Source organism: Dipodomys merriami, unplaced genomic scaffold, assembly GCF_024711535.1.
Source record: "Dipodomys merriami isolate MVZ:Mamm:240054 unplaced genomic scaffold, mDipMer1.0.p SCAF_2, whole genome shotgun sequence".
Taxonomy (NCBI): domain Eukaryota; kingdom Metazoa; phylum Chordata; class Mammalia; order Rodentia; family Heteromyidae; genus Dipodomys; species Dipodomys merriami.
The window spans coordinates 18,915,988-18,940,285 of record NW_027203381.1 but is presented as its reverse complement, the minus strand read 5'-3'; the positions used below and the strand labels follow the sequence as shown (position 1 = coordinate 18,940,285).

At 50.0% G+C, this 24,298-nt stretch overlaps 1 protein-coding gene across 4 annotated transcripts in view; it reads left to right on the top strand.

Moving 5' to 3' along the window:
- Ctif (cap binding complex dependent translation initiation factor) overlaps positions 1 to 24,083 on the top strand; it is a 231,771-nt gene extending 207,688 nt beyond the window's left edge. For all 4 annotated transcript variants that reach the window (XM_070029184.1, XM_070029186.1, XM_070029187.1 and 1 more), the window contains exons 11-12: positions 20,562 to 20,615; positions 22,333 to 24,083. In XM_070029184.1, coding sequence (XP_069885285.1) covers positions 20,562 to 20,615; positions 22,333 to 22,548 — 270 coding nt within the window. In that variant the 3' untranslated portion in view covers positions 22,549 to 24,083. The remainder of the gene's footprint in view (positions 1 to 20,561; positions 20,616 to 22,332) is intronic.
- Positions 24,084 to 24,298: the final 215 nt, after the last annotated feature.

The window sequence follows — 24,298 nt, the reverse complement described above, 5'->3', positions numbered from 1 at the left end:
TGGGCTGTGACTGGAGTGGGAGCATGAAAAGACTCGGCAGGGTAGCAGTGCCGGGCAGCAACTCCTCACAATGCACAAATAGAAATCAGGGCCCTGTACAGACCAGGCACAATTAGCACATTCTCTCACTACCCTTTTGATTATATGGGATGACCATTTCTGTAATTAAGACCTTCTCCCTTACTCAGAAGTATTGAAACAGAAGTATTTGCTGAATCTAGTTTCCCAGGTTTAAAAGGCAGACGTAGGAAATAAATGCAAACACACTGGTGGAAATGCAAACATACATGCAGTAACTAATTATCCTGTAATTAAAGCCAAAGCCCTGCTTAAAACAATTAGCTCTGAGACTGAATGGTAGGTCCAACTCTACTCTTTGCTAATTGTCTTCCCTGATAGCGGTGACCAATCTTGGGAGAAGGAGATAGGAAGGGAATGAATCCGTGTGTTACTGTGGGTCTGGACTATGCTATATCCGCTTGGTTTGGAAATGTTAGTCAGAGGGAGAGTGTGAGGTGTGGGGAAGGGCAAGGAGGATGTGGTTTGGGCAAGGTGAGTGGAGAGGCTGCCCTGAGCCTGGCCATCAGCCATGGGAAGTCTCAGAAGCTATTGCTGGCCACACAGAGGTGGCTTGCCTGGCTGGAGCTGAGGGCGTGGACCAAGGATTAGCTGACTGGAAAGCAATTAGAGGAGGTGGGGCTGGCTGGGAAAATACCTGGAATCCCAGGGCTGGAGTCGAGACTTGCTTGGCAAACCCTGCGGGCTGGAGGCCTTGTGGGGTCTGAGGAATGAGGGAGGCCCCCATGGGCTTCCAGCATCTGTTGCCTCTTGCTGATGGGAAGAAGTGTGTTCTAGGGCAGGGAATTGGGGTCCTGAGCCCCTGGGGGAGAGGCCTTTTCCCTTGATCACCATCTGCTCTTTCTAATCCCTCCTCACCAGCCCCTAAGTGCTCTCCTGTCAGACTCTGTGACATTCCTGCCCCAGGCCTCCAGATAGCCGCCATCTTTAGACAGGAAGATATTTGTGTGCCTGGCTACCTTTCACTTAGGGAGAGAGAAGAGAGATGGAAAGAGGGAGAAATGGGAGTCCTGCGGGGGGGGGGGGGGGCCTTAAGATTTTTGGAGATCTAGGAGAGGTCAGCGACCCTACCCTGAATACACACACACACACACACACACACACACACACACACACAGAGCTCCAATGGGAATGGCTTGAGGGGGGGGCCCTTAAGATTTTTGGAGATCTAGGAGAGGTCAGCGACCCTACCCTGAATACACACACACACACACACACACACACACACACACACACACACACACACACACACACACACACACACACACACACACACACACACACACACACACACACACACACACACACACACACACACACACACACACACACACACACACACACACACACACACACACAGCTCCAATGGGAATGGCTTGATTGTTCAGAGGGACCCTCCAAGTCACCCGCAGAGCAGCAGCCAAATGCTGGCCCAGGGCAGAGCAGGGGTTCCGGGGATCCATACCCCCTGATGACTCATTTCCTACTTCCTCCTCCTTATCTTCTCCAAATCTCTTCCTTGCCTTTCCTTGCCTTTCTTCTCCTTTCCTTCCCATTCTGGCAAGCTTCTCATAAAGGACCAAATAATAAATGTTGTAGGCATTGCAGATCAACAGGAAAATCAGTTTTAATCTTGTAATGCTCCAAGCAGTAGTGGGATCTATGGGAGCTCTTTTCTTTCTAGAAGACTCAGCTCTGCCCCAAGAGCAGGAAGAAGAGCAGCCTAGATGTTATGCAAATAAATGAGAGTGACTGTATTCCAATGAGACCTTATTTATGGACACTGAAATTTGAATTTCATGTAATTTGTATGTGTCACAACATAGTCTTCTTTTGGTTTCTACCCTCGCCCCTCCTCCTGACTATTTAAACAGAAAGAAAAGAAAGAGAGAAAAAAAGAAGGAAGGAAGGAAGGAAGGAAAGAAAGAACGAAAGAAAGAACGAAAGAAAGAAAGATTGTTTTGGGGCTAGGTACTGGTGGCATGCCTGTAATCCTAGCTATGCAGGAGGCTGGGAACTGATGCTCTTGGTTTGGAGCCAACCCAAGCAGAAAAGTCTGAGATTCTTTAACCAGCAAAAAGCCAGAAGTGGAACTGTGGCTCAAGTGGTAGAGTGCCAACGTTGAGTAAAAAACTAAGGGACACTGCCTTATACTCTGAGTTCAAGCCCTAGTACCAACACACACACACACACACACACACACACACACACACACACACACACACACACACACACACACACACCCTGTTCTTGTCTCATGTGCTATGAATAAAACAAGCTGTGGCAGATCTTGGTGGCTGTAGTTTATGTACCTTCATCTATACTGTGGTTCTCCACCGGAAAATTCCCCTTCAGTTGATTCTTAATGCACATTGAAGTCTAAGACTCACTGATGTGAGGAAAAACTTGTGACCCTCCAGGCAGTATGGATACTTCAGGGAGAGGAATCATACACCATGAACTATGATCTAGATGACCTTCATCCTCAGTCTTACAGTTTACAAAACCCAAGGGCCAGAGGTGACACAGTCTGTCATGTGAGGCTCCATTGTCTCGGGCTGCAGAGCTGGGTGTCTGGCTATCTCCAGACAGCCCTGAGAGATCTGCCTGCCAGCTCACACTGCCTAGGGCTCCGGCTGAGACACAGGAAGTATGTCTGGAGCCCCCAGAGGCCTAGCACGGCAGGGCTCCAGTGACTCATTTGCTCGAGTGGAACTGGGTGCACTGAGCCATTTTCATGAGAAACTCCCTCCCAACCTTGAGGCTCTGCAGGGCAGAAATGAGAAGGAAGCTGAAAGCAACTCCAGGAAAAGGGAAATGGGAAGGACAGGGGCTGGGACACCGTTGGTACTAGCTGGGGGGGGGGGGGGGAGGGAGCGGGGAGGGAGAAGAGGCTGGAGCACATTCCTCAACCTTTAGGATTCCTGGTTTTATCAGTAAAACGGGAAAACAGCTTTTGCTTCTGTCTAGTTGCAGAAGAGACAAGAGGTCAAACCTGTCAAGAGTCAGGCACATGGTAGAGAATTATTATGGAACCCTGATTGGCCATCCTGGCCTTATGCCTTAACCAAAGAGCTACCCAGCCACAGCCTGAGCAGACACTGAAAAAGACCCATGATCTTCCTGATGACATGCCTGTAATCCTAGCTACTCAGGAGTCTGAGATCTGAGAATCTCAAATTTGAAGCCAGCCTGGGCAGAAAAGTCCCAGGGAGACTCATCTCCAATTAACCATTCAAAAGCCAGAAGTGTTGCTGTGACTCAATTGGTAAAGAGTTAGCCTTGAACACAAAAAGGCTCAAGGACGGTGCCCAGGGCCTGAGTTCAAGCCCCACAACCAACCAGAGAAAGAGAGAGAGAGACAGAGACAGAGACAGAGACAGAGACAGAGACAGAGACAGAGACTGTGTTAGCAACTAATAGAAGCAGTCGCCTTTCCACACTCAGGAGACTTCCATTGAGCATTTAGGTTGGAGTATGTAAATGTCACCTAATTACTCAGAGCCAGTGGGTGGCCTTTAGTGTCTGAGAATCTACTGAAATTGGATGGCAGCACCTGTGAATCTGTGTAGATGTGTGTTTTACTGGAAGAAGTAGTCAGAATTTTCATCAGATCTTCAAAAAAGAGCCATGCTGTACAGAAAGTCAAACATAGAAGGCTGCCTGTGATGCTACATATACCTATGGTCCGAGCCATGCCTGAGGTATAGACAGAAGGATCACAGTTTAAGGCAGCCCCCAGGACAAAACTACCTATCTGAAAGAAGACCCTGTCTGAAAAATAACTAAACAGTAAAAAGATCTGGGGTGGTGGCTCAAGTGGTAGACCCATCTGCCTAACAAGAGTGAGTTCCTCACTTCGATCCCCAGAACCACCAGAAAAAGAAAAATTAAAAGAAAGGTATATACAGGGTTGGGGGTATAGAGCCTGCTTAGCATACTTGAGGCCCTGCGTTAGACCCCCAGCACCAAATGAACAAATGGATGAGTGACTGAATGAATGAACATCAAACTTTTGAGACTGAAAATCTGAAGTGAGAAATCAGCTTCCTAACCCCAGTGTACGAGTTGGGGCATATTAGAGATCAGCTCACTCAGTTCTAGGCTTCCAGTGGCAGCATTTCCACCCCACCCTATTGAGTCCCAGAATCCTGTGATGCTCCAGGAGAGAAATACCAGAGCAGGTGGGATTCTCTAAAGTGCTGGACCTTGAAGGGACCTCCCCTCATTCACACACATGGCGGAGTGTTTGCCTCTGATAGCCTCAGACTCTATATAATAATGGGAGTTTGAAAATAGTAGAAGTAAGGCGACCGACCCTAAGACGAGTCAGTGAAAGGAGCCCCAAAAGTTTCTGAGTGCAAGGAAGGTTCCAGTGCTTGACTGCCCCGATATTGATAACACCAGGGTGTTCCCTTTGTGAAAATCCATCCCAGTATTTCAAATATGGGCATGTTTTGTTGTTGTTGTTGTTGTTTGCATGTGTTACCCTCTAGGGTTGGAAGTGTAGCTCAATGGTAGAGTCCTGACCTAGCATGTACAAGGTCCTAGGTTCAACCCAGCCCTGCCAGAAAATTTGAGGTTTTCTCAAAAATGTTCAACTACAAAAAGCAGAAAGATGACATAAAATCACCCCCATGGGGATTTTTTTTTCTGTATAATTTTGCAGCAAAGATAGCACATAGCTTGAAGAAAGACTCATTTATATATAAACACAAATAATAGAGTAAGATTTTAAAATAATCCTAAGGCCAGATTTAAGTATCTTTCTTCTCAACCCAAGCTGCTATCTAAGTCTGCTTACATAACCCTGGCTGGCTTTAATTGTCTCACCGGCCCACAGATTGGCCCAAAGTACACCACAGCTACAGTGAACCTGCCTTGGTCCAGCCTATTTTGGGCAACCTATCCACCTGGGTGGTAACCCTGCTTAGCCACCCCCAATTCCAGAACTGTCTGTCTCTTCCGTCCTAGGGCTCCCCACAATGGGTCCTCTTCTCTATTCCTCATCTAGTAAGTTCCTTGCTCTGGCAGTCCATTGATGGGGAGAAATTCCCTAATCCTACCTTTCTCTCCAGGAACTAGCTAACATTCTTCCTTTAGACTAGAGCTAGGATTTAAAAAAAACTAGTGCCCTCCCTGGGTGGCTTCTGCCCCACCAAGCCAGCAGCATGGTCCTTGGTAAGACGATCATTCAAGTGATTGAAAATCCAAAATCCAAAGTGTTTCAAAATCCACAACTCTTTTGAGTATCTACCTGATGACTTCATGAATGGAAAATTCCATACCATGAAACTTAATATCATGCACAAAGTTACTTAAACTATTGTATAAAATTACCTTTAGGCTATGAGTATAAGAAACATAGGAAACATAAATGAATGTCATGTTTAGACTTGGATCTCATCCCCAAGATATCTCACTGTGGATGTACAAATATTCCAAGATCTGGAAGAGGGGGAAACCATCCCTCTAATGGGTCTCCTTCTCTCTTTCCCATCCTGCAAGTACCAAATTCAGAATGCTTCTGACCCCAAGCATTTTGAATAACGAATACTTAACCTGAATTATCAACTCCATAGGCCCATTTGGGCCTTAGCTCTATTACCAAAGCTCAAGCACATCTGTAGATATTAGATTTGGGAGCCTTGTTATTATTGCTTTGAGATGGGGTCTCATTATGTCGTTCACACTGGCTTTGAACCTCTAGAGTGCTACAATTCCAGTTATGTATCACCATGCCTGGTTTGTGGGTAATATGTAAATGAATGTCAGTGATGATTCCAACAAAAGTTTTTTTATGGACACTGAAATTTGAGTTTTGCATAATTTTTACATGTTGCCAAATATTGTTCTCCTTTTTACATTTTCTTCAAACATTTAAAAATGTAAAACCATTCTTAGCTCTCTAGACCATATGCCCATACATAAAGCAGACCCAGGCAGGACTTGGTTGGTAAGCTCTGGGTTAGTGACCTCTGATCTAGAACTGTGGTTCTCAACTAAGAGCATTTGGCAAGATCTGGTGACATTTTGGATTGTAGCTTCTAGAGGAGTTCAACTGGTACCAGGGGGTCGAAGTCAGGGATGCTTTTCAAACATCTGCCCTTGTACAAGAAGCCCTCTGTATTCAAAATCATGCTGGGACTGAGAAACCCAAGGTTAAGTGGCCTTATTCAGCCAAAGGACCTTCAGTACCACAAGCTGAGGATTCCTCAATGCATCTTCAGCCAGAACCACTCCTCCGAGCTCCAGATCCAAATGGCCCGGCCCGGCCATTCTTCCACCAGCCCCAATCCATCCAACTCAAGATAGAAACCCAGGCTTTACCCTTGGTCCCTCTCCCTTGTCCTCCCACCCACCCAGTCCAATCTTCTGCACTCTCCAAACCTAAAAGACATATGAAGAAATAAGACTGACTTTTGTGTGCCCCCTCCAGAACCTTTCTTCTTCATCTCATTTTCTATGAAGCACATCTACAGACAATATGTGGACACATAGGCAAATGCCCAGACCAAAGCAGGCTTGAGGTGTAGGATTCACCTCCCAATCTTGGCCTCCCTTTGGGCCAAGGACACAGAGTGCAGTATGGGAGCCTTGACTAGAAGCCTGTAACAGTTGAGTGACTGGCTAAGGGACAGGTGACTGTAGCTGTGGTGAGCTGAGAGGTGCGGGCCTCAAACTATGTGGGTTACAGTCAATCAAAGGTAGAAGCTTCCCCATGCTTGACATACCGAAACTCTTGTATCTGCAACTCAAGGCCTGGGCACATCTCCCTGACTCCTCAAACTCTTGAGTGCCATGCTAGAGCCATCGCCTGCTCCCCCTCCCAGGGAAGGCCCTGGACATCCTGGCTACACTAGCTGAGACTCTCTTCCTCTCCTTCATCCCCACCTTACCAGTCCCCAAGGGCTATGGGCAGCTTTTATGGGGATCTCAACTCTGGCCACCACTTTTCTCTCATCTTAAGTCAGGCTACTGTCCCCTTCCACCCAAGTTAGCCATCACCCTTCAAATACACCTCTTCTTCCTTCCTCCATCCAAAGCATTGCTTTGCCCCACCCCCTCCTGGAACACTGTAGGTCTGGGGATGTCAAAGGGTGCTTTCTTCTTGCCTGTAGTATCTGCTTCTCCCTCCTCATCCCACTCTCCCTCTACTCTACTGGAAAGTTCTCTCCCCTAGGAAGCCTTCACAGATGAATAAGGTTCTGTCTGTCACCAACCAACAACCTGTGCCATGAACCATCACCAGTTCACTGGCGGAGTAGATCTTACCTTCTGCCAGATTCTGCTCTGAATGCTTCATGTCAGTCATTTGTCAGCCCTGTAGCCTGCGCCCCTCCTCCCCCAGCCACCACCAGGGAGGCCATATCACTATGTTCACATCACAGATGAGGAAGCTGAGAGCTAGAGAGGTGACTCCTGGGTTGCACAACCTGATGGGAGGTGGCTGAGTCGGGATTATTATCAGTCAGTCAGTCTCCCTCAGACTACTCTGAATGTGTAACATCTGTCATCTCTCTGGGGTAATTGCTCTGTATGATTGGAGTCTGAGCCTCCTTATTGAATGAATGAATGAATGCTGTTACTATCCTTGGAGGAGTTGGAGCAGGACCTGCCATACTCCATGTTCTTTGGGGCTTCATCCCAGAAAAGAGGCCCTTTGGAATCGGCCTTGCCCTAGCCAGCATCCTCTGAGAGGATGCTGGGTCCTGGGTCCTGGGTGAACAGTACAAAATAAAAACTAATCTGGGGGCTGGGAAGGTGGCTCAGTGGTAGAGAGCTTGCCTTGCATGCATGAGGTCCTGGGTTCGATTCCCCAGCATCACATAAGCAAAAAGAAAAAAAGCCGGAAGAGGCGCTGTGGCTCAAGTGGTAGAGCGCTAGCCTTGAGCTGAAGAGCTGAGGGACAGCGCCCAGGCCCAGAGTTCAGGCCCCACAACTGGACCCAAAAGAAAAATTAAAAAAAAAAAAAAACTAATCTGGATAGGCCAGGCACCAATGGCTCATGCCTATAATCCTAGCTACTCAGGAGACTGAGGTCTGAGGATCACAGTTCAAAGCCAGCCTGAGCAGGAAAGTCCATGAGACTCATCTTCAGTTAACCACCAGAAAACTGGAAGTGGTACTGTGGCTCAAAGTGGTAGAGTGCTAGCCTTGAGCACAAAAGCCCAAGCACAGTGCCCAGGACCTTAGTTCAAGGCCCAAAAAATAAATAATCTGAATAGACACTAGACAGGACTAGAACCAAATAGATGCCCCAGGCTTGTCTCTGGCCATGGAGATTGGGAGAGTTACTCAGGGAAAAACTCTATAGAGATGAAGGGTAGGAAGGGGGAGGAAAGGAAAGGAAGAAGGAAAAGAAGAAAGAAGAGGTGGGGGTGAGTCTTGTGATTAGTCTTGAGGGATCTGAGCAAAAGAAAACGTGGAGGAGAGGAGAGTGGCAGGCAAAAGCTGGAAGCAGATGAAGACAAGACAGTTCCTCTGGCTGTGAACAGATGAGCTTGGCTGGATGGAGGTCTGGAAGGGGAGGGGAAGGGGGAAGGCCCAATGGAAGTGAGCCAATGAGCAGGAATGCCAGGCTAAGCACTTTATCTCCTTGTAGCCTGGTCAGTTGAACACAGTAAGAATGCATTGGGAATACAAAATATTGACGCACATGCTCATTCATCCGAAAAGATCATCTCCATTTAAAAAGAGCTGCCCCATTATTAAAATGTATATTCTGCTAAGGGTAAACCTGTAAAGCCAAACAAACTTCCAGGTGCCAATTAAATCCTCTTATCTGCAAGTCTCCCTAGACTTGGCAAGAATACTCATCGAATCCAAGTGACATCCCCAAGTTGCCCCAGGCCCTTTTCTCAGCCCAGGCCTGTCTGCCCCTCTATTGGGTAGCTGCCACTCTGAGCACAATGCTAATTATGCCCTTAGCACAGCCCTATTATTCTCTGAACATTAACAGAGCTTACTTGTCCCGTGCCCAGCTGTCCCTGCCCAGTTGGTCCTTCGTTATTGCCTTACGCACTACCCCCTCACACAGCCAGCTGAGCTCCCTCGCCCAAGGGACAGCCCTCAGACTGACTTCTGCCACAGGCCCCACCCCTGGAAGACAGCACCCCTGTTTGGGAAGCAGACTGCTGTAGGTGTTTACTCTTAAATACAGCAGGTTCATACCTGCAGGGAAAGATGTGGTCAGTGGCAGAAGACTGGGCCAGTATTTCACTTCTTCCCTGCATCAAGGCTCCTACTTGTCACCTCTGCCACCCCCTGTACGATCTAAGACTGGTGGCAGCCCCCATAGTGAGGAAGAACAAACTCTTGGGGGCAACTGTACACATACCCCCCAAGAACCTATAAAGAAGCTTCTTCCCAGCTCGGGGAGCAGTGGGTCAGTGCAGCCCGCCCATGGCCCCCTTCCTCTGCACCAGGTATGTGGCCCTCCATCCACAGCTGACTTCCTGCCACTTTCTCTGATCAAGTCTCCAATATGCCTGGCCTCCTGAAAGGGAACAGCTTGCTCCCCCGGGAGACATCCCATCGACCTAGGGTGAAAGGAAGTAGGGAATAGGCAAGCTGGACAGCACCCGTGCAGCTTGGAGACTTGGTGGGACTGGACAGTAGCATGGCTGTGCCCAGGAAGCTCACCTAGAGGGGAGGAAAGGACAGTTTCGTAAGCGAGGCCCAGCCCGGGGAACTGCCCATCGGGCCCTGGCATACACTGGGCCTGTTAGGAAATCAGGGAGACACTCTGTCTCTCCTACAGGCGCCACTTCTCAGCCTCTCACTTGCCCCTGCCCTGCTCACTTTGGGCACTGGCTCTGGAGCCGGACTGGCAGCCGAGCGGGAGGCTGGGCGCCCTCTGCCACAGGCCCTGTGCCCAGGAAGTGCCTGCTCCCATTCGACTGTGTCTCCCCACCAGCACTGATAAGAGCGGGGACTATCAGCAGCTATCTCAGCCGGAGGGAGGCATGACGCTAGGGGAAGGATTCCAGACTGTTTCCTTCTCCGTGGAGCTACAAACGCCCTTATCTCTTTTCCTGCCAGGCAGGGACTCCTCGCTGCTCTTACACAAAAGAAACCCCACCCAAGACACACAACCCCTCACCCCAAAGGCCTGGTTGGAGGTTTGCTTCTGGTTTCAATAACCTCTGGTTATCTTTCGGAGAGCATTAGTGTGCATTGTAATATTGCTTTAGGGGTGTGTGTGTGTGTGTGTGTGTGTGTGTGTGTGTGTGTGTGTGTGTGTGTGTGTGTGTGTGTGTATTGTCCCTGAGTCTCTTTGTGCCCAAGACTGGCACTCTACCACTTCAGCCACAGCACCACTTCTAGCTTTTTCTGAGTAGAGTGTAGTTTATTGAGGTAAGAGTCTCACAGCCCTCTCTACCCAGACTGACTTTGAACCATGATCCTCAGATCTCAGCCTCCTGAATAGCTAGGATTACAGGCATGAGCCACCGGTGCCCAGTGAACTATTATTTTAATATGGTATATTACTTTAATATGGTATATTTGGGCCTGCCAAAGAGCCAGGGATGGCAGAAGGGAATGTCTACGGAAATCGAGCTGCCCTAGTGGCTACTTTGGTAGCTCTTGGGTTTGTTGGTCACCAAAGAGAAGCAGCCAGCCAGATGAACTAAAGCCCAATCACAGGAACCAGAGCCTATGGAGATGGTGAGAGATGGGAGGAGGCTAATAGAAAAGGTAGAAGGTAAAGTCGGGTATACAGTGCTCACCCCTTCAATTGGGGGTGAGGCCTATAAAGTAGGCAGGCCTTCTTCATTAACATCCCCATCCCACAGAATATAGGAATATGGAAATAGTGGGCTTTGGGGTATAGAAAATACAGGACAGCTGGAATTCCTTAGAAGTCAACTGCTCACCAGTTCACCAGGCTGCTTGCTAACTGTCAGCACCGTGAATGGACACCCTAGCGTTGTGGCTCTTTCAGAAGAGCAATCTACCTCCAGACAACTCAGACTCACTTCTGGCCACAATTCCTGGAGGCAGGACATTGGACTCCTCAACCTCCTCAAGTCTTGTTCTGGCCTAGCAGTCACTGATTCTACAGGCGAGTTGCTATGGGAACTATAACCTTGAATTTCCTGGCGCTGCGGCTGTGAAAATCACAACCTGAACCTTCCGCTGATGTGGATTTTTCGATTAATTTCCTGTTTGATTGTTTACTTTAGAGAGCGGAAAATGCCTTTGCAGACAGCTAGTTCCTTCTGCCCAAGGTTTGCCACACCCTCTCCACAAAGCCAGTGAGGTCAAGTCCAGGCCTCAGGTGGGCTGAAGTGAGGGCTGGGTCCAAGAGGGACAGAAGAGATCCAACTAGGGGCAGAGACTTAGTTCCCTCCCCTGCCCTCTCTCTTCTCCTAGAGCTACCCAGAGTCCTAGCCTGATGCCATGAACCTATGAGTTCTGACTCAGTCCCTACTTTGGGGAACCTATCCAGAGCCCCAGGCCCCTCCCGCCCCCGCAGCCAACCCCAACCCACCGTGATTCAGATTGCTATTTTATACGGAGTCAGACACAAGTGGTAGGTGGTGTGAAGGGGTGATGGTCCAGGTGCCTCCGGACTGGCTTTCCAGGTTGAGCTACTCTACAGGAGGCCAGGAGGGTAACTGCTTTTCTGCCTCTCCGTGGGAGAGCAGTGGGCCGTGTGTCAGTTACCAGGATTCCATCCTGATCCCACTCTGTTCCTTGAGGAGTGGAGGCTCAGATAAGGAGGCCAGCAGGCTCAAGTGAGGCCTGAGGCACACGTGCCCTGCTGTCCTTACAGGATAGCCACCCCTCACTAGAGGCAGAGATGGCCACTACCCCACTTTATAAGTGGGGGACTGTGGGGTTGGATATGTGGCTCAAATGATAGAATACCTACTTAGTAAGTTTGAGACCCTAAGTTCAAACTCCAAAAGTAGGGTCTCTGAAACCTAGGCAGACAAAAGGGAATAGGCTACAGTACTAGCAACTAACAGGTCGGGCGATCTGGAGTGGGGGAGGGGCCCTTGGAAGAGCTCCCAGCCTCCCAGGCCCTCCTCTTTTCTAGAACCATATGGCATACCATCCAAATCAGGGCCGTTTTAGAACAGAAGAGGCACTATTACTAATTATTCTAGGTGATAAGTAAAAGCTAGGACCATCCCAAGCACATGTGCCGTCACCCTGCCTCTCCTTGGCCTTTCCCCTTTGATCTAACTATGTGGGGAGTTGGGAAGGGAGAAAAGATGCTTTAACTTTAAAGCCAGGCTAGACCTGAGTTCAGATCCTCTGTGTGTGTGTGAGTGCGCGCGTGCGCATGCACGTGCACATGCACGTGCGCACATGCACACCTATCAGTACCGGGGTTTGAACACAGGGTGCTGTCCCTCAGCTTTTTCCACTCAAAGCTAGCACCCTACCCCTTGAGCCACAAATCCACTTCTTGCTATTTGGTAGTTAATTGGAAATAAGAGTCTCATGGCTTTTTCTGCCTGGACTGGCTTTGAACCACAATCCTCAGATCTCTGCCTCCTGAGTAACCCCACCCAGCTACTGGGGAAGTCATTTTGCTCTGTCTGTTTCTAGCATGAATTATGTGGTGTATAACACATAGTCTGGGTTTTAAAATGTAAGCCCGATGGCAGAAGATGCACGCAAAGGTGAACCTGCTGAAGACTCCTGGGGAAAAGAGGAACTCGGAGCTGCTGCCTAAGTAGCTTCTGTCTAGGGCTGTAAGCATAATACAGCCAGAGAGGACAGGCAGAGCTTCCAGAAGGGAAGAGAAGGGCACCAAAAGCAAAGCTGGGAGGTGTGGGCTACAGACCTGACTGGCTTTCCTAGTGTTCCACATCCAACCCCAGGACCTGGGAATTCCCAGAACTCCTCCCATCCAGTTGACTGACCGAGTCTTGGCGCCCAAGAGGAGCCACTGAATCTGTGGCCCCTGTCCTCTGGCTCCGGTGTCTGCAGAAGGATTCAGTGTCTGCTCTGGGCCCCGGATTACATTTCCACCCCCTGGGGCCAGCTGTGAGATGAAGCATTTCCCCATGTGACATTTACTGCTGCCACTTTGTAAGGTGTGGTTTGCAAGCTCGGCAGAAAAGGGGCTAATAAGTCCCTGTGGGGTGCCTGGTCCGCAGTTAGGGTGCCCGCCTGGCCCGTATGCACGCTGCCAACCAGACCACAAGCACAAACTTAAGACTGAAGGCCAGCTCAGAAGCATGCATTTCCTTGATATCTGACTCTAGCTGCCTTACCAAGACTGCTTGTTTGACTAGTGGAGAAGTGACATTTGAGGCCTAGTCTCCTCTCCAGAGGGTCTCTGAAATGCAAGCAGGCACAAAAGGGCCGTAATAAGACATGAATGTGAAACACCTAACTTCATAGCGTCACCCGCAGCCTGGGCAGCATGAGCATTTACACCAGCCCCCTTCCTCCCAAGGGACAGGATACTATCCCTTCTCTTATTTAATGCTGATCCATGTCTGTTTTGTTTTGTTTTATTTTGTCAGTGGTGAGTTTTTTGGTGCTGGTACTGAGACTTGAACTCAAGGCCTGGGCTGTGTCCCTTAGCTTTTTTCTGCTCAAGGCTAGTACTCTACCACTTGAGCCACAGCCCACTTTCAGCTTTTTAGTGATTAATTGGAAATGAGTCTCATGGACTTTCCTGCCCAAGCTGGCTTTGAACTTCTGCCTCCTAAGTAGCTAGGATTACAAGCATGAGCCACCAGCACCCAGCTTTTATTTAGCTTTGAGAGAAGGATTTCCTTTGGATTTACCAGGGTGGCCTTGAACTCTCCATCCTCCTGCCTTTGCCTCAAGAGCGCTGAGATTACAGTTATAAGCTGCCACCCCCAGCTCTGATCCATCCAGATTGTTCTACCTCAACAAACATTCCCAGTGACCCATGCCAATCTGTCTCTTGGTATCCTACGCTTTTCTTCTTCCATAGGCAAATTCCCAAACAAAAGAAAGAGATATGGGGGAGAGGGAGGAAGGAAAAAGATATGCAGAGAAAGAGAGACCCAAATATAAAAGAAAATAAGGGCAAACTCTCTGCCTGTACCTCTGACCTTCTCTCCACTGTTCAGGTCCTGCCCTCGGCCTTCCACCCGCCCGCACCGTGCGCTGAAGTCATCGTGGCAAAGGTCACTCTTGCTCCTCTAATCACCAAATCCAGAGGACTTTGGTCATTGTTCATCTTACTTGACCTTTCTGAGCATTTTACACTACTGACCTTGGAACCACCTTCCTGGAACCTTCTTGGCCTCCATGACGTCACTTCCTCCTGTTCCACTTAAATCCCTAAACTTCCTTCTTTTTCCTCCAGTGAGGGCTCCTCCTCTTCTCTCATCCTCTCCTCTTTTCCAGGTCACCTCACTCACACTTGTGGCCAAGACTGACAACCCCTGGGCTCTGTGCACCACATTTCATCACTGTCCCACTGATCTAACACTGAGCCCATTGCTTTCTCTAACATCCACAGCTCCTTCTTCCCCAGTCCCATCGCTGGCATCACCATTTATCCTGTTGACCAAACACCAAGCCTGGGGGCCGCCCAGTTGCTACATTTTACTCTTCCTTGTCCTCACTTCTGCCTGTTCATACATTCTATCGCTTAGCCACTCCCTTCCCTTTGTGCTGGCCTTAACCCAAGCCATCCTAATTTCCCACTGCAGCCTCCCCACCCAACCCCTCCCTCCTTCCAACACTACCCTCCTAGCTGAAGTTTATTCTCCATTCTGTGCAAGAAAAAAAAGCTTTCTAAAGTGAAAATATCATCTTGCTACTCTCTAGTCACTGAAATAGACTCTCCAATCCCCTGGGATAGAATTCAAACTCATAGCATGGCATCTAGAGCTCTTTAGGACATGGCCCAGCCTTCTTTATCGTCGTACTCTCTCCCACCCCCAGCAGCCCCATATATTTTAGGCATCTCAGAGTACTTCTATACTAGTACACACTGCTTACTACAGTTTTAGTTTGTGCACATTGCATTCTTACACATTATGCCTAGAATATTTTCACCATCGACCACCTATGCCATGCTCACTCCAACTACTTATGTCTGGCAAGTCTCTGGTTCTCCTAACTATTGTCCCTGAACTCACATTGTTTAGCACATAGTAACTGTTCCATAAATGTTAGTAGGTGGGTGGGTAGGTTGGCGGATGGATTGAGAAATGTGAGTATAGTGATATATGGGTAAATGAATGAGGGGTAGGGATAGATGGGTGACTGACTGGACAGAAAGACAGATGGATGGATGGATGGATGGATGGATGGATGGATGGATGGATGGATGGGTGATTGGATGGATGGATGGGGGTAGGGATTGATGGATGGATGGATGGATGGATGGATGGATGGATGGATGGATGGATGGATGGGCAGATGATGGATGGGGGTAGGGATGGATGGACAGATGGATGCCTGACTATACAAATGGATGAAAGAATGAATTTGTGAATGAATGGGTAGATGGGTAGTTGCCAGTACAAAACAAATTTTGAGAAGGTCCAGGTTGACTGTTGTTGCCAGTCATCAGAATTAAGAATTGTGTGCTTCAACTAGCAAACTGAGGATTTACAAATCTGAGAGAAATTAAAAGCTTTCTCTAAGGAAGAGGATGCTGACCCAGAACTCAAGTTTTGTCTAGTTCTGCTCAGACTTGTTGTGTGTCTGGCTTGTACAAGCCACTTAACTACTGAGCCTCGGTTTCTCTGTCTATTAAGTAGAGATAATAATGCCTTGGCCTTTGCCTGTCTCCACAAGAGTGTCATGAGGGTAAATGGGATGGTGCACACAAAGTGTGTTGTGATCTGCAGGGAAGATATATGTTTATAAAGATATAAATATAATCACAATAATAACACCTTGCATTTGAATCAGGCTTTGGCCTTTTAAAGATCTTCCATACATATTATCTTGGTTGACTCTTTAAACAATTCTAGGCAGGTATTATCCCCATTCTCAAGTGAGGAAACGAAAGTACAGCATGATTAAGTGGCGTGCCTGGGGTGACTCTTAGTGAGTGGCAAGTCTTCTGATTCTAAGCTGGCTGCACATTTTTGATGATAGCCTTCCTTGGGTAGATTATCTCTCTCTGCCTCCCTGAATAGGGAGCCAGACATAATTGACCCTCTTGTAATGACTCAAGGTCATTGCTATGAGCATCAGCTTCTGTGCTATCTCAAGACATAGTTCAGATGAAGATTGTAGAGTGAGCAGAAGCACAGGATAGGCCGTGACTACTTGGGAGGATTTCTCAGATGCCGGCAACCTTGTGCAACTTCCACCTCAGCCACCATTTTGGGCTGTGCGCCATTCATGCACGGGGGCTGTCTCCTCTGGTCTCTATTCTCCCTCTCACTTTTATCTCCACTGTCAGCCTAGTTCTGTGCCTAGTTCAGTGGCTACCTGCACCTTCCATTCTCTGCTCTCTTTTTTTCTCTCTTCTTTGGCCTGTAACTTCTTCCATAATTTCAGTTTGTTGGGCCAAACCCTGGTCCTTTGATCTGTCTAGCCAGCCAATCAGAGCGCTCCAATGAGCTTCGTTCTCCAGCAAAGCAGCCAATCCACGTATTCAGAAAACTTCCTGATCCTACCCTGTTGTTGCTCTTCCCCACAAAGAAGGATGGGAGATTCTGGAGGCAGGGCCTGAGCCAAGCTTTTGCAGCAGTGCATTAGACAGCTTAGTCTAATTTGCTAAGGTTTCAAGTTGGGCTCTTGGGAGGATGGTCAGGAAGGGCTGGCCAGCACACCTCAAGTTGACGCCCTAACTAATAAGGCAAGAAGTTGTGATTCCCCAGTGTTCATCTTTGCCTACGTGGCAAAGCAGCCTCACGGGTCCTTCCATCATCACTCTCTTTCCCTCCCTGCCGGGTGGCATCCCAAAAAGCCAGCCTGGTTCCATCCTGGGCACGCCTTGGGCAGCATGCCCATGGCCCATGGCGCTTCCCCAGGGACTCTGGGATGGGATGCTCTTTCTCGCAAGCTGCTGTGGGGCCTCCCACAGCCTGACTGGAGCACCTTGGCTTGTTCCCCCTGAGGGAGGATGTGATGGGTGTGCCCACAACAAGGCTCCTGCAGAGACAATAGGGCAGGAATGCATTCGCTTCCGAACAAACACTGTGTGGGCTCGCACAATTGCCTTGGATTCTGGTCCAAGAAACACATTTCTCTGTACTAGGGCGCGGGTGGCTTGCCTGCCCCAGCCCGCCCACATCTCTCTCTGGGCCAAAGACTCCGATGAGGGGCCGCCTGCCCCCAACCTCAGGCCTCCTGATCCTCTGTGAGGCCAGCCCTCCCTCCCACAGGGCACTTGCTCTGGCCATTGGCAATTTTTTTCATATAACCCCGCTTTTTGTGGTCCAATGCACACAACATAAAATGTATCATTTTAACCATCTTTAGGTATTCTTTTCTGCAGCATGAAATCCATTTGCGTTGCAGAGTAACCCTCTCTACCATCAATCTCCAGAACTTTTTCATTCTCCCAAACTGAAACTCTGTCCCCATGTCCCACCCCCAGCCCTTGGCAACCATCACCTACTTTCTGTCTCTATGAGTTTGACTTCTCTGCCTGCCTTCTGTAAGGGGAATCATGCATCTATCTGTACCTGACTTTTTCCTTTCAGCATAGGTAATATTGAAGATTCATCTGTGTTAGAACTTCCTCCCTTTTTTAGGCTGATTAATAGTCTATTAGAACAACTCATCCCTCGGTCAGCAGACACTTTCTGGCTGCTGTCAGTCCCGCAGCTGTGAGCTAAGTGGGCAAGTATTATTACATCTGTTCAAGTGGACACTATTTTACAGGACTTATCTTTGTGTTAAATAATCATCTCTTAAAGATCCCAAGTAGAGCATACACAGATAGGAGAACTACTTGATCCCCTCAAAAAAAAAAAAAAAGCAATAATCTCTTGAAGATCCCAAATAGAATACACATAGATTCTTGGTGCCCTCTACATACCAGCAGGATTCACTTATCCAAAAAGCGAGCTGTCCTTTGGGAACTGGAGCCCCAAAGAAATGGGGCACAGAAAGGCCAAGGGGGAAGAATGGAAAGGTTCTGTACTTGAACCACACTCCCAAAGGGCAAGTCCAAGAGGGAGTCCTACAAAGCCGCCAATGAGCAAGAAGCCTGTGGCTCCTGGGAGAGGGCACTCAAAGCAGATCTGGGGAAAGGACTCCCCCGCCCCAGGACCTGTATCAAGAGTTCCCTAGGTGAGACAAACCAACCAGCCTGTTATTTCACACAAAAAGCAGCAGGCAGGGACTTCCTAGTTGTTCACCCAGGGCCAGCAAGGTTCTGCCCACCATAGATTATGAGTCCACTCTGAATAATCAGAACCCAAAGGCCAATTTTGCATTGTAAGCTACAGATCCCCTCCACATAGTCCCTGTACTCCAGCAACTGCCAAGGAGGAGGATAAAGAAAGCCTCTCTACCCAACATGACTTCCCTGAGAAAGCCAGCAGGCCAGGTGTAAGAGAGCCTGTAGCACCATGGGATTTTGGCTCAGCACACTTTCACCAATAAACCAAACCTAAAAGAGAGAGGCTGGAGAGAGAACCCACCCACAGCCCTTCTCCAGCATCCTATCCCCTGCCCTAACAGTCAGAGACTCCTCGAGGCCCTGCCAGGACGGGGCAGGGCAGTGCCCCCCAGGAGTGTGCCTGTGGCAAGTCTGGGCTTGCAGAGGGGACACAGGACAGTGATAAAGACTGAGAATTAGAGAAGGAGGAAGTGTTCATGGTTGTGCTAGGAGCTTCATCCCATCCATCACTAGAAAACTGAGGACAGGCAGGCCTTGAGGCACAGAAGAAAGGAGACACTGGCTATGGAGGGAAGGAAAGGGCTGACTGACAACCTTGAGGCCATGTGAGGCCTTCCATGCTGGGCAGACATAAGTCTCCAGGGCCACGCTCAGCAGAAGTGGCAGCCACGATGCACAGCAGCTATTTCTTCAAGGTTTGGCTCTTTGAGGAATTTCCCATAATGTTACTCCACTAGAGAACCTAAGATGCTGATCTCAGGAGGGACTAAGGTCCTGTGAGCCTTGAAAACCCTGCGCTGAGTTTGCCATGTGCTAGCCAGTGCCCACTTTTACCTTCCCACCAGCCCCTACCCAGAGACCATGCCCACGCCATCTCAGGAGTCTCTCCGCTCAGACACTTCACCCTCTCTGCTTCTTGTGATTTCAACTAGCTATTTTTATTTTAAGGATTTTCTCCAGCTGGGTACCAGTGGCTCAGGCCTATAATTCTAGCTACTCAAAAGGCTGAGATAGGAAGATTATAGTGCAAAGCCAGCCCAGGCAAGAAAATATGTGAGCCTCTTATCTAAGCAGCAAAAAAAAAAAAAAACAAACAAACAGAAGTGAAGCTGTGGCTCAAGTGGTAAAGCACCAGCCTTGAGTGAAAAAGCTAAGAGATAGTACTAAGTCTTTGAGTGGAAGCCCCAGTACCAGTACACACACACATTCGACCCCTCCCCCCACCCCACCCTCAAAAAAGGATTTTCTTCTGCTATGCATCAGAGAAAATGTGAGAGCAATTCACTGTTACAGAACCTTCTAGAGGGCTGCCCAGAGGTCTCCTTACTGGGTCCCCAGCTTCCCTGTGGAGTAATCTTTCCCCTCCAGCCCTACCACAGATAGTCACAGAACCCTCCTAGGCCATGGTGCCGGTGCAGGCTGGACGGGATGCTAGCCTGGCCTGGGGACCAGGACCCCACCCCACTTTCTTTAGAACCTACTTCTTGGTCTTCACTCTGGTGTCCTGAGCCCCCTAGATGAGGAAGATGAGACCCCTCCCGGTGCAGCAACCAGGGGTCTCCCAGGACCCTAGCTTAGCAGAAGCCTCTCCAGACTCTCCTTAAAGAGAGAGACAGCTATGCACTATCCACAGTACAGGCAAATCAAGTGGCCACCCAAAGTTACTTTCTATCTTTTTCTCTAACAATAGGGTAGTAGATAGTGTGTGGGGCACATGGCACATGAGGAGTAACCACGAATGGGTATGGATTTCTTTTAGGGATGGTGGGAATATTCTGGAATTAAATATTGGTGATGGTCTACGAATACCGTGTATCTTGAAAACCCACTGAACTCTACTAAATCATGAAGTTTCTATTAATTTTATCTCAATTGACAAAGAGACACCTTGGGAAAATGAGCCAGGCAGGTAGAAGGAACCCTGGGCAGCCAAGTGCTGAGTAGCCTGGCCATGGTGAGGAAGCATTTCCTGTCTGAGTGAATCCACACAGCCTTGGTTTTGAATTTGCAGTGCTGGGCCAGTGGAGAAGAGTACTTGAGTGCTGGATGTCCTCCCGTGGCCAGGCCTGAGGCTCCTGACCCAGTGAAGAAGTTTGTCACCCAACTGCGTCAGGCCTGGGTGTAGAGTGGGGAGGGCAGGGAAGGCAGCCTGGCTGGGAGGACTGGCAGCCGCAGGCCATTCTCACTGGTTTCCTGTCTGCCTTCTCTTCTTCCACAGCTCCTGCAGTCTCAGGATGTAAAGGAAGATGCTGTGCTCTGCTGCTCTATGGAGGTAAGCGTGGAGGGGGGGGGGGGCGGCAAGAAAGAGCGTTCACATATCCCAACCTCAATTCTTTGAGTCTCTCACATGCCACAGCTGAGAGGTACAGGGTGGGCATGGGGCTTGCAGCATCCTCCAACCCAGGGGAAATGTGAAGAGGGCTGGCCGGGGATGGCTTCACGAGTGGCTGTAGACATCTGCACCCTGAGTTGGCCCCCTAAACCAAGCAGACACTGACAGTGACAGTAGCTAGCCACTGGCTGGGGAGAGAGAAGACTGGTCCACTAAACAGACGGGCATAGGACTGTCACAGCCTGTGTCCCCTGTCCCCAAGACTGCCTGCCCTTTGGATGAGGCATGCCACTACATAACACCACCCTAGGGACTTGCTCGCTCACATGACCCACTGCTCTCAAATACTTTCGTTGTCTGGTGGTGGGGAAAGGTACCTTGATTGAATCTCCCATGTTGGGCTCAGATTCCTTAGGAGCCACCACTTCTGGTCCCAGTCCTGATCCCTCTTCCTTTGGGATCTACCTTCAGAGGATGGCCCTGCTGGGCATTGGAGCACACTCCTGCCCTCTGCAAACAGCCCAGAGTCACTCAGCCCCCGAAGTGGAGCCCAGTATAAGGACACAACCTGTCCCCACCAACAGCTCACCCCTCAGACGGCTCCCTCCAGCCTGCAAAGGCCACACCTGAGGAACTTGAAGGCCAGAAGCAGCAGCAGCCCAGACAGTAGGCTGAGCTCCATACGACAGTCCCGAAGTTTATGTTCTAGGCTCCAGTTGGGAATATACATGGTGCTTGAGAAAAAATCAGCATAGTCCCTACCCTCTGACAGCTTTCAGGCTGGCTAGAGGTAGATCACACGTGTGCACATGCATGTGCACACACACACACAGTGTATGAAGTAAGTGTAAATGCAGAGCACACACATTCAGAGAAGTCAAGGAAGAGAGGTCAGAGTTGACCCTAAGGTCAAGGAGCCTTTCTGGAAAAGATGAAGCTTGAAAGGCAAGGGACCAGGCTGGGAGGGGGGGTGATTCCTGGGGAGCACCTTAGGGACTGTCGGCAGGGAGGGCCCTGATCCAGAAAGATGGAGGCTCCTCTTTCCTCAGGGGCTTTTCAAGATTATTGGGGCCCTCAGGATTTCCCAGCTGGCCCTCTGCCCCAGTTCCTATTTCTTCCCCCCTTTTGTCAAAAGAGTAGCAGAAGCCAGTTCTTGGGCTGGGAGGTGGGGTTGATTGGGGCCAGAGAGAAGGGCAGAGAGAAATAGGAGAGTTCATCCTGCTCTCGGGTTCCACACGGACACATGCAGGTAATAATGACTAAGCTTGTTTCCAGAGACACCCTGGCAAGTGAAAATTAACACGGTGCCACGGGATCACCCAAGGGAGCCAACCTTGGGGCCACATGAGGGTATGGGTGTAGTCAGGGAAGGCTTCCTGTAGGAAGGGAGGTTCTGGGGTGGGAGGAACAGGAGGCATGTTCCTAGTGAGGGCACTTTCTGGCCTGGACAGCAGGCAATAGTCTGCTTCCTCTTCTGCTTGCCAGCAGATGGTTGTTAAATGTGGAATCTCACAGTGGGTTATTCCTGCCTGGGCTTGCATGTCCCTGGGACAATCCAGATATTTCTTGTCCTTGTCCCCAGTCCACCTAACCAAGGTAGCCAGGGGGGACATCATGGGGCCCAAACCCTGTCCTAACTATGCTTGTCTGCCCACAGCTTCAGAGTACAGGCCGGCTGCTGGAGGAGCAGCTGCCCGAGATGATGACAGAGCTCCTGGCCAGCGCCCGAGATAAGATGCTATGCCCCTCGGAGTCCATGCTGACTCGATCCCTGCTCCTGGAGGTCATCGAGCTCCACGCCAACAGCTGGAACCCTCTGACGCCCCCCATCACGCAGTACTACAACAGAACCATCCAGAAACTGACAGCCTGACAGCCAGGGGGCCTGGCGGGCAGCCCACGGGCAGCTGGGGCCCTGGTATGCAGGGCCAGATGGACATGCGGGAGGACAGGGGTGGCCCTGGCGAGAGGTAGAGATGGACAGGAAGGCAGGCAGAGTCTGTGGCCAGTCTGGAGCCAGCCAGGAGAGGGATCAAATCCCCAAGACGAGCCTCTCCTCCCACGCCCACCCCCACCCCCACCCCACCCCCCAAAAAAACCCCTAGCCCCAGCATGCAGCCACTCTAACCAATAAGGGAAGCATGTGTCTTTGTCGCGGTGACCCTCCCTCCCAGCCCCTCCATCCACCCCACCCCCTGCCGCGCTTTGTGGGAGGGACCTCATCTCTGCCGCCCCCCCCCATCCCCAGCAGCCCCCCACACCGGCCACAGCATGGGTCAGCAAGGACCTCAGAAGGCTGAAAAAGTGGGTCGAGACGGGCTCGCATTGTTCCTGCGTGCTGTCAGCCCAAGTCGCCAACTGGCAGCGGGCGACATGTAGCAGATGTCCTGGAGGACAAAGGCAGGCACGGTCCCCACCAGCCACCGTAATTGATGGCCTTTGTCAGGCACAGTGGAGCTGTGGAGAGGCAGTTTTTCTCCAACCTTCTCAATCCACCCTCCCCACTTCAATTCCCCCAGCCCCAGGCCTTGGGGGTCGGGTGGGGGGGTGCGGGGGGGGGGAACTGGAGGGGCAGCAGCAGGGAGGGGAACTGGAGCCCGCTACTCAGCTTGCCCCCTTTTCTTTTATTGTGTTTTATTTTTCAAAAGTCGGTAACTTTGAAGTCTCTTCTCTCAATGAAAATGCCTTGGATGTGATCACACAGCAGGGCCCCAGAGGACTCCCTGATTAGTGGGAGAGCACCCCCACACACACCGCCCTTGCAAGGACTCTAGCCACAGACAGCTTGCCAGTAGCCAATTAGGGTAATTAGAAACTTCTGCCCCTGTGGGGGTCCCTTGTTCTCCACACACACACACACACACACACACACACACACAAACACTACAATCCAGTGTTCCTGGCCCCCGGCTGGCAGCGCCTCTCCCTTCCTATGCCAGTGGCCAGGTCTCAAAGGGCTGATATTACTGTCACCTCTGGACTGTGTGAGACCCAGTCCTGGCCCTTGGGTCCTTGTGACAAACTGAGCCCAGAAGAAGGCTGGCAAATTAAAACCAAAATGCAAGTCATGTCCTAAACTGCTCTGGGTGAGGGAGATTAGGATAAAAGGTGGCTGGCTCCTGAGGAATGGAGATCTCCCAGGCAGAACCGAGAAGCCCAGCCTGCTAGAAAGCAGAGAGATCGTCAAGTCATTACCTGACTGGGCCACCAAGGGAAGCTTTCCAAGCTAGGAGACCCCAGTCTTCAGGAACAGCCCCTTCTATCTAGAGGAAGATAAGGCCGGGCCTCAGTGGCTCGTGCCTGTCATCCTAGCTATTCAGGAGGCTGAGATCTGAGGATCACAGTTTGAAGCCAGGTCAGGCAGAAAAGTCCGTGAGACTCTTATCTCCAATAAACTACTCAGAAAAAGCCAGAAGTGGGGCTGTGGCTCACATGGTAGAGCACTAGCCTTGAGCACCAAGAGGCTCAGGGACAGTGCCCAGAGTAAAAGCCTCAGGACTGGCAAAAAAAAAAAAAAAAGTAGGGAGAGAGGAGGATAAGGTCAGGTCTGGGCGGCTGACTTCAGGATGGTGACTGGTATCAGCCCCGCTGGAGCCCACACTTGAGTGAAGCCCCCAGCAAAA